The sequence below is a fragment of the Heterocephalus glaber genome, unplaced genomic scaffold (assembly GCF_053883595.1).
Source record: "Heterocephalus glaber isolate CG9 unplaced genomic scaffold, H.glaber_assembly_v1.0 deba00000331, whole genome shotgun sequence".
Classification (NCBI taxonomy): Eukaryota; Metazoa; Chordata; class Mammalia; order Rodentia; family Bathyergidae; genus Heterocephalus; species Heterocephalus glaber.
In genome coordinates, this window is record NW_028258142.1 from 7,943,118 (window position 1) to 7,954,289 (window position 11,172).

At 31.7% G+C, this 11,172-nt stretch overlaps 1 protein-coding gene across 3 annotated transcripts in view; it reads left to right on the plus strand.

Annotated features, from left to right (window-relative positions):
- Nucleotides 1-6,198, plus strand: part of Neto1 (neuropilin and tolloid like 1) — a 114,969-nt gene extending 108,771 nt beyond the window's left edge. For 2 of the 3 annotated variants that reach the window (XM_004861962.3, XM_021242163.2), the window contains 3 exons: nt 2,899-3,457; nt 4,336-4,410; nt 5,252-6,198. In XM_004861962.3, coding sequence (XP_004862019.2) covers nt 2,899-3,457; nt 4,336-4,396 — 620 coding nt within the window. In that variant the 3' untranslated portion in view covers nt 4,397-4,410; nt 5,252-6,198. The remainder of the gene's footprint in view (nt 1-2,898; nt 3,458-4,335; nt 4,411-5,251) is intronic. The other variant, XM_004861963.4, reaches the window with a different exon arrangement.
- The last annotated feature ends 4,974 nt before the right edge of the window (nt 6,199-11,172 follow it).

Here is an 11,172-nt window from a genome sequence, read left to right on the forward strand (position 1 = left end):
TTCCGAACTGATGTGTCTTATGAAAGTCCCTGTCATGTTCTCTAGAAGGCTCAACCATTCATTTGATTTCTGATCGATTTTCTTGTGATAGAACATACTTTTTATGATTTCAATAACTTACAGTGTACTGGAGATTTTGTGGCTTAGCCTGAAATATAGCCGAAAAGAATGTCCATGTGCCCTTGAAAACAATGTGCATTTGCTGATATTGGGGGATTGTTCTACAACGTATCAATATTCAGTTTTCTTTTTGATCTTCCATGTTTTACCCATTATTGAAAGAGGATAGTTAACTCTCTAAGTATGGCTGCGTTATCTGCTTCTCTCTTTAGTTTTGTAAAGCTTTTGTTTTATGTATTTTTTAACTTTGCTGTTAGGACAGTATGTGTTTATAATTTTCATGTCTTCTGATGAATTGAACATTTTATCACCATAAAGCAATATGTTTAGTAACATAGTTTCTCTTAAAGTTACTTTGTCTGACACTAGAGTAGCCACTCCAGCTTCCTTACAATTGTGAAACCATTCCCTACTTTCTATCTGTCTCTATCTTTTGAATAGAAAGTGTTTTTTTCTATGTAGGCTGGGGATATAGCTGTGATATAATGCTTGCCTAGCATGCATGAGACCCTGGGCTCAACCCTCAGTACTAAAAGTGTTTTTCCTATACACAGCATATGTTGAATCTTATTTTTTAAATCCAGTTTAGCACCCTTTACTTTTTATTAGGTTGTTCCATGTATTCATATTTAATATACAGTTATTAATATAGTTGGATTCTTATCTACCATTATAGTTTTTCCTACATTTCTTACATTTTTCCCCTCTAAGACTTCCTTTACTCTGCTCTTCTTTATTAAGTGAATATATTCTAGTGTAATGTTTTAATTTTTTAGTAGTTTTTCAGTGTATTCTTGATTTTTTTCCTAGTGATTGCTTTGGAGTTGTAATAAACAGTTTGACTTTTCAGAAGCTATTTCAGATTTATACTAACAATTCTAGTGAAATATAAAAACATTATTTCTGTAAACCTCTTATCTCTCTTCCTTTCTCCCCAAATTATGTCTCTTTATGTGGTACACTCATTAATTTATTATGGTAATTTTTACTTTATATAATTTAAATCTTTTGGAGAAGTTGGCAGAAGAAAAGATGGCACATATATGCCAGTATAATTTCTTACACAATTCTTTAATTAGACTTACTTTACCCTTGATGTCATTTCCTTACTCCAGGATTAGTTTAACTCGGCAATCTTGTTTGTACTTTTGTTCAAATACGTGATATTTCTGTAAGTTATGGACTGAACAGTACAATTATGTATGTACAACACTGTGGGGTTTTTTTAAATAAGTGAGTACAAAAGAAATTCTCAGCTGAATCGTTTTTCCTAATTATTGACATGATTGCCTCTGTATTTATTTTTCAGTTTAAGCCATTGTCATTACATTTTCCATGTGGATTTGCTATTGTCTTTGGTCACATGTTTTCACTTCAAAGAATTTCCTTCCTTATTTCTTTTACAGACTTCTCTTTCAGCATTGATTCTGTTTTTGCTTTTGTTTATCTATCAGTCTGTTCATTTCATTCTTGAAAGTAGTTTTACTAGATATTGTGGTTTAGTGTACAGTTCTTGTTGTGATGATTTGGGCTTTGTTTTTGGTTGCAGTAATTTGAATTTATTATTCTACTGCCTTCAGCCTCCATTGATGACAAACCAGATAATAGTCTGATTAGGGCTCTGAGGAGGGTTTTTGCTGAGCTCATTTCTATATTTTTTTATTTGTTTCTTTTTAACTTTTTAAATATTATATATCTAAGCATGGATTTTTTGCATTTATTCTACTTGAACTTTGTTGAACTTAGATATGGGTTCTGTCATCAAGTCTGGAAAATTTTCAGCCATTGTTTTTTAAAAATGTTTTTCCTGTTTCTTCTCTCCTTCTGTACACCCTTGTTTGTTTGCTATATTTTTCTGAGGCCCTGTTACTTTTTCTGAATTCTTTTTTTCCCATTCTTATTTTGGTAATACAGTAAATTTTAATTTCTTTATCTTCAAAGGATGCCCTGTGTCCTTTTCTACAATTTCCCTGAGCAGAGGCAATAATCTGAGGGTGCAGGGAGTCAGTTGTGGCTCAAATGCCACAGATGCTCACTGTTCTGAAAGAAATCCAGCTAATTTCAAATAGATGCATCTCCATGTGCTAAATACCTTTCAGACATTTTCCAAAGTTGCATTATATAAGAATTTAAATTCAATTACTTTTCCCAGTAATTTTTGCCAGTTATGGCTACTTAATTTGGCAAAGAACTAATTCAGGCTCTCATGACACCATTCCAAAATGTCTGTCTTAAATTTGAATTAGATTACATTTTGGTACCCAGATGCTATGGTTAGTTTAACTTCAGCCATCTCTGTCAAGCATAGGCACAGAATAATATGAATATATTTATACTTACAGCAGTGTGGTTTACCAGTATCTTTAAAACTAACTGAAGAAAATAACTTACTTTATAAAATTATAATTTCTTCCCAAATGTCATGACACAGATCTTGTACAAATTTCTTTAACATACACTCATATAGATGCACTCATATGTGTATATGTGTATATATAAATATACATACATACTTATACATATATACACGTAATTATTTAAAGCCAATATGCTGGGCAATGAGAGGGGTATTTGCAGGGCTAGAAGGTAGGGCCCTCGTGAAAAGTGAGAACATTTTCTATTTTTAAATATTTTTATGCTGCTTTAAGCCTGTGAAAATTCCATGCTCAGCCTATTTCATTTTAAAATTTTCAATATATGTTTTGACCATAATATTAATGTGTGGTGGGTTGTTTCTTGTTTTGTCTGTCTATTGTTTTCACTGTCTCCTACCTGCAGAAAAGAGGAAAACCAGCCTGCTGGACCAGCTGACCAACACCAGTGGGACTGTAATTGGCGTGACTTCCTGCATTGTGATCATCCTTATTATCATTTCTGTCATTGTACAGATCAAACAGCCTCGTAAAAAATACGTCCAAAGGAAATCAGACTTTGACCAGACAGTTTTCCAGGAGGTGTTTGAGCCTCCTCACTATGAGTTATGTACTCTCAGAGGGACAGGAGCAACAGCTGACTTTGCAGATGTGGCAAATGACTTTGAAAATTACCACAAACTGCGGAGGTCATCTTCCAAATGCATTCATGACCATCACTGTGGATCCCAACTGTCCAGTACTAAAGGCAGCCGCAGTAACCTCAGCACAAGAGATGCTTCTATCTTGACGGAAATGCCTGCACAGCCCGCCAAGCCCCTCATCCCACCCATGAACAGAAGAAACATTCTCGTCATGAAACACAACTACTCACAAGATGCTGCAGATGCCTGTGACATCGATGAAATCGAGGAGGTGCCAACCACGAGTCACAGGCTGTCCAGACACGATAAAGCCGTCCAGCGGTCAGTATCAATAAATTTTTTGATGACAACTATAACCTGAGGACTGAAATACTTCCAGAGTATCGTGTCCTATTTTGTCTTCATATTTCATTTCCCTTTAAATGATTTAACCATATTCTCTTTTTCTTTTTTAGTACTATCTGTATTTTAAGTCCCATATTGCATGATATATATACATATGCACAATAGAACAAAAATATTCTATTTTAAGCATATATACAAATGTTTATTTGCATAAAATTAAAACTTTCAATTTATAATACAGATTGTTCAATATTTATACATTTTAAAATAGAAAATACATTTGGAAAAAATTGCCTTACTAAAATGGTTAATCCATTTTGTTGAACAGTTCTGATACAAAAATAACATATTTTTCAACATAATATACTTATTTTGTGTGAAAATGAAAATAGTTGTCTTCTCCATACCAGATGATGTATCACAAGTTGCATATGACAGCATTGCTATGATACTGAACATTGATATTTAAATGTAGAGAGTAGAAACATTTTATTTTCTTGTTTAGAGATATAAAGTAATTTCTTATTGTATATTGGCACTTAAATGAATAAAAGTTTTGAGGATAGAGAATTTAAAATTAGAAAAGAATTAAAATTTAACATCATCTAATTTTGTTTTTTGCATGTTTACTAGTATTTAGTTTATTTTATAAATGTACATACTTTTTCCATTTTTTTATACATTCTCAAAATCTAAAATATTTTATTTGATTTGATGTCTTGCATGTTGATGGCAAACAGTTATTTCCATTGTTTTATAAATTTTGGGAATGCTTTTAAGTAAATATCGCTATGCATATATTTATTTTATGCCCAAATACTACTTGGTTGAATGAAATAGCCGTAACATTCCAGGTTCTGCCTCATTGGGTCTCTAAGCAAACATGAATCTGAATACAACACAACTAGGGTCTAAAAAGAAAATTCAAGGTAAGCAAATGCCTTTGGTTCCTTCACCCACTTGGTTGTACTCTGTTTTGTTTTGTTTTGTTGCAACTGTCTTGTAGTTTTTTTAGGCTATGTGACATTTATTCATTATTTATTGAGATGCGTGTTTCATAAAATTTCATAATTATAAATATAAATGTCCAATGCTTATGGGGATGATTTTTGCCATATATAACTTTAAAATATATGTTAACAGTCTTACCATTAAGCATTGTACTAAAATATTATTAAAAGGATATTGATTTAATAAGCTATATTTTACATATTTTAAGATAATGATACTAAAAGTAATGAACACATGATCTCTTAGAATTAATACCACAAGAAACCATTTTACAAAATAAATAAAAATAGAATATTTATTCTTAATACAATGGAGGTGAATGAAGTGATTATATTAAAGTGGTAATTACCTTAGTGATAATTTGGCAACATTCTATTCAAAATGTAAACGTTAAGTTTTTAGTAGTCCTCAGACAATTTTGTCACTTTTATTTTTGCATGAATATGTAGCTTATCTCATCAAAATTAAATGCAGCATGTAAAAGATTTCATTACTACCACTTGTCTATCTGTACATCTATTTTGTCACCAAATAACACAAGGTTTTACTTTCTGTACTTGATAGTCTATGTGTATATTAGTCTAATTTGTCTCCAATTAAATTTGCTTGACAGCTAATCTCTTCAAAACTCTTCAAGCCTGTCAACTATTCTTGAATTAGGGAATACACTTCCTTGCTATATATATTACCTTGAAAAATTAGTGTATTTGTATGCATTTTTCATTGGAAGAAAATGTTTTAACTGTGTTTTATTTTCAGAGAAGAACTATTTATACAAACATGGGGACTGTGAAAAGAAAATTCTATAGTGAATTGTGAAAAGTGGACATATTTCTAAATTCATTCCACTGCCTTTATCCAAACTTAAGAATTACAGACATTTGTTACTCCTTCGGCAAGACATCCCCGCTGCACAATGATATGTTCATTTCGTAATTTGGTTGCTGGCCACCAAGTGCTCCTTAGTTTTTAAATACATTTTGAGATTTACTGGAAACTTGAAGAAGAAATTAGTTCCTGATTAAGACTATCCCAACCTTATTTTTATTGTCAGTTTCACTTTTGTTTCTATGTTGTTTATGTCTTTGTTATATAATTGTACATTGTGTGATATGTGAAAAAAAACCAACTTTGGATGAACCTTATGTTACATATACATTGTTTTCATTATATAGACTGCTTGAGAATAGTGCGTTCCTGAGTGATTTTGAACATGCTACAGTGAAAAGTGAAACTGTGGACCATGGAAACACCAGCTAGAGGTTTTATGGACTATACACACCTATTATTTTAGTGTTATTATTAAACACAGTAAAAAGTAATGAGTAAAATTACTAGATGGCAATAAGAAAAAAATCTCATTTTCTTTGTCTTCCCTGTATAACCATGATTTCCTTTTTATGTTGCATCAAAGGATGATACCGAGTTTCAGAAATCATTTTGAAATAAGGTATTTTACCATTCATACCCTACAATAGACATATTTTTGATTAGGCACTTAGCAATATGACTGAATTGACAGTTTGAGAAAATACCCTGCATGTCAGTACTGGATATTTGAGTTGGGGAAATATCCTCTTTATTAGACACATTGTAAAAAGCATGCATTCTCAAATACTGCTGTTACTCTTCCATTTCTTTGTGTCATATGCTTGCTACTTGTAATTTTTATATAAAGATATATAAAATGTATAATAATTTCCTAACTTGAGTTAAGAAAAATGTTTTCTTTTGTTAGAGTGACAAAAAAACTGACTTACATAAGTATACACTTTATTTATATCAACTCTTCCCAAATCTTAGAGTACAGAATATACTTTAGGATTGAAGTTTACTTCCCCAAATCTTTGATTTCTAAAATTTTATGGACTGCATTCTCCTTTTAAAATAGGAAGGTCTTTTTTAAGTGCTTTAAAATCATAGATCCTTTTATGGCATAAGTTACACAATTCTGAGTTATTCTTATACTCAGGCACACATATACCATCTGAAAGCTTAGTGATTATGATGTGTTTCATATAAATAAAGCAAAACTCTATAATATATTTAATTGCTGATGAATTGCACACCCATTTTATAAAGTTTGATTTAGTGAGTGGGTACTTTCAAAAATATTGAATGTGTATTCTTAGAAAATGAATTTTAAGAACCAATATTACTATACATCTACCTACCAACATTTTCAAAACTACTGAATTCTACCTTTTAAAAGAATTCTGACCTTTTAATAGCAAGTAATTTTTGTTTTTTTATTTGTTTGTTTTTTGAGACAGGGTCTCACTATGTAGTTCAGCCTGGCCTTGAACTCAATATGTAGCTCAGGCTGTGCTCAAACTCTTGGAGATCTTCCTGTTTCAGCATTCAGAGTGCTTCGATTACAGGCATGCTTCACCATGACAGGCCCCAAATAGCAAGTAACTTGATCTACCACAATTCAGACCTTGCAAGTCTAGTTGGCTTTACAAACCACATTGATAAGATCACTGTCATATCTCCCTGATAGGAAGTCAATTTCACATGTTAAAAATAAAACCAAGTAAGTGGAAAATAAAATAATTTTGTAATAGAAAAATCAAAGAATTGTAGCAATTTTGAATACTCTATATTGAAAACATATCCACTTATAAAAATAATCACATTAATTTGATCAACTGGTGAATAAGAAAAGATTCATCAAATACCATAAATCAAGATTATTTTCATTATTCTACATATTTTATACACATTACTTGCGATAAAACTTACTGTTTTTTATGTGGCTTGACTGATTTATTTATTGCCATGCTTACTTTTATGCCCTTTGATTCAAAGATGATGCACCAAAGAATTTTTTTAATAATTAGCCATATTTTATATTGTTTCGTCTCTTTAGGAATCTTCATAGATCACTTTACTTTCAATGAATAATCGAAAAAAATATAGTATATATGCTAAGGCTTTTCATTTATAACAGCAGTGAAGAAAGGAAAATAAATTAGGTGAAAAATTTACCATTCATTTGTCCTGCAGCTATTCACACACAGGATGTCTATCACCTCCAGTTCTTCCTAGTTATACAGAATTCTATGTTTATTCTCTGCTTAGAAGATGTTTGCACCAGAAAGCTACTAATGGATATTTCCTTTTGCAAACAACAAACTAAAAGAAGTATACTAGTGAGGATGGATAGTTTATGTATATGTTTAATACCCATTAACACTATGGGAAAACAAAAATATTTCCGATGAAGAATAGGCCCCCTCAGAATGCTAGAATTACTTAATGACAGAGAGTGAATCATCAGAAGAGAAGATATTGACGCTGCTGGAACAGAACCCAGAGGTACCCTGCTGTACTCTGGCAACAACTCTTGGTGCTGACCCCTTAGGGCAGGACCCCGGCAAGGCTTGGAGATGTTCTTTGAAGAGCCCTGGAGGAGCTTATTTAAAAGCCAGTATTGAAATTGATCAGTATATTAGAGCCTCCTATTTAATGGCTACATAGAGTTTACTTCCTGAATATGAACCTTTGGCCTACATTTACAAATGGGTGACACCTATGGATAAGAAAGGAGATATTTCAAGTTTTTTAAATCAAGTTATTTTAATAAATAATTATTTTTTCATAAAATGAATTCAAATATACTAATATAAGTGCTTTATTAATTCAATAAAATTTTTTCAAATAATGTATTAAGTTAGCTTGCTATGTTAATTTGGTAAAGCTATTCATTTTATTTTTCTATGTTTGAATTCATTTTTCAAAATCTTGGTGACATATCATAATTATATGCAACACTATGAAGCCCCTAGTTGAGTTTTTACCTCTGTCCAAATGCACTGGTTGCCTAAATTAAAGTTGGTGTGTTGATTTGGAAATCTGATGCTTTGTACCTATTTTTGCACATACCAATTTTGTGCATCATATTACAGAATAGACATGTTGTACTTGCTTTGCCGTAATTCACTTTGATTTAATTGGATAATTACAATGTGGCTGTAACATTAAGCCTTTAAAGAGGAATGGCCTCTATCATAGAGTTGCTGGCTATTTTATGTAACTTTATTTTTTCCTACTTAAAAATATTCAGTATGTCTAAATGACTGTAAAAGTTATGATTTTTGGTGTGTAAAATTTTTGGTATTTGATATTACTTGAATATTCACTTAAGCTATTACATGAGCTTTTTCTATAATTCTTACTTAGGAAGTCAGGTTTTTCTGACATTTGGATGAGATTTCCATGCCCTCAGAATATAATAAATTGCAAAACACAATCCTGGTTCCCATTACTTTTATTAAAATAAGAGTGTATCATCTATCAGTTTTGGTAGTGAAATAAATAATAGCATTTTGTCATGAAGTTTGTATATTTCAATGAAGAAAATGAATATAATATCCCAACTCTGGAAGGAAGTTAAATACATAAAGCCATTAAAATTCTCTAAATCCTAAATGGATATGATTTGAAAATGAGCTTCAGTTTTCCACCTGCTCTGAAATGTTAGTTTCTGTGCATGATATTTTTCCCACTGAGTAATTTCTGCCTATCACAAAATGGAACAAAGGATCCAGCTAAGAAATTCTTAACTAGATAAAAGAATAAAATAAGTGAGATTTCCATTAATAATTTATCTCTTGCTTATTTAATTCATAATCCTCATGTTCCTTTTAAAAGTTGAATAAGGAAAAAAATTGAATGAATAAGCAAAATAAAATATATTGTCAAAATAGCCAGAGATGTTTTTATCAATAATTCAGTTCCATAAATCCAAGGTTCTTGTTAATTTAGAATTATTCTGATTCATTTATTAATAAATTTATATGAATCATGCTACAAATTTTATTAGCTTAATTATATTATTCCAAAAAATCAAACAGGGTTATAAAAGTAATAAGTATAAGTGAATGTTCCCAGACACTCAACTCATTATTTTCCTCTTAGCTTTGGGGTCTGTACTTTCTTGTAGGTTATTAAATAAGTAAATGCTCTCTTAAAATATTTCTATTTCCTCAGACAAAAGAAAAAATATACCTTATATGATTCAGACTTCGGTCATATACTTGGATGTTTTCCAGAAGAAAACCAACATGATCAAAGAGTTAATTTGCTCCTTTACATCCCTAGCAACTTTGCAGTCAGCATGTTGGTTGTCCTGAGATCCTACTGTCTCTCCAATCACCAAGACATGCTCTTTTATTTTAGAGGTTCGTTCTTTGAGTTTTTTGGGGGTTTTTTTGAGACAGGGCCTTCTCAAGTTCCAAGCTGATCTCAAACTCACTATATGTCACTGGCTGGCCCCTCACTTGTGATTGAATTTCCTCAACCTCCCAGAATTCTGGGATTAGAAATGTGAGTGAGCATCCCTCTCTTGGCCTCTCTTAGTTACAGACACTGGCACAAAACTTTAAAATGACCAGAAAACAATGTATAAATTACTCTAAAGAAAGCATTGCGTTTACAGCACATTGTAAAATTTGTACTCTGCTCATTTTCCTGAGTTAAATTTGATATGAATACAGCCAATCTTTTTTGAGCTTATACAATCTAGGTACCAAACTTCCTCCTAAGTTCTTTGGAAATCAAAATGGAGTAAGCGATCAAACAAGGAGGATAATTATGGAGACTGATAGAAGGAAGAATGCTCAGAGGAGACCTAGTATGAAAATGAAGCTCCAATGTGTCCATGTTGTCTATCTCGAGACACTGATTACACATCACTGCATCCCTCCTCCATCACATCTTGTGGGAGATGTGACATACTCAACCGTCCAGAGAATAGAGTGCAGGTGATGTTTACAATCAAGAAGTTAGTAGCAGAAATGTAGGATAATACCTTCTCAGGAGGATCAAGACAGGTTTTATGAAGAGTTGATCTTTAAAGCAGGTTTTGAAGAAAGGGAAACATTGCCAAGGGACAGTGCATAGAGAAATCTCTAAACTAATGAGAGCAGGAGTGATCTTGGAAGATCATTTATTTGAGTTGACAGGTGCACAGGAGGAGACAGAAGGGGTCGTTGTAAATATAATTGCAATAGAAAGTACATACTGATATCATGATTGATGACTACATAAAATGCTTTTCTAAAGGAGTTTACTTTTATTTAATGTCTTTTGACAAAGCATAGCTTAAAGAGCCTCTGAAGACAATATGTTTGCTAAGTTGAATTAAGAGTGAAATAAAGTAGAGCAAATCAGGTCAATAAAAAATCAAGACACAAAGTAATTGATTGTTAGAGATGCAGGAGTATTTCTCTTGCTTTTCTATTTATTTTATACTTTATTTATTATTATGAATATCTAGTCTAGCTCATTTCACTTAAAAAGGTTATAGAAGTTCATATTTATCTATGTTAACACCACAGTTTTCTTTCCTCATCTGTAAAATATGTATTACAGAATCTCCTTTCCAATTTAGAGCTTGTGATCATGCACTGAAGATATTTTTTATATCCTATGTTGCATTGTAAAAATAAATAATTTTTCCTAAATCATGTGTAAACTTCATTTTATAATTGACATGGAGCAAACATATCATCTTTAAAAAGCACCAATACAAAATATCTTTTACCTTCTTTAGTCCACCGTAAAACACATACCCTCCAGGACCATTGATTCTGACTTCATTTGCTTTTCATTTCCTTCAGTGATTAGCTAATTGCACCATACTATTGAGGGCTGTTCATCATCAAAGAACAATA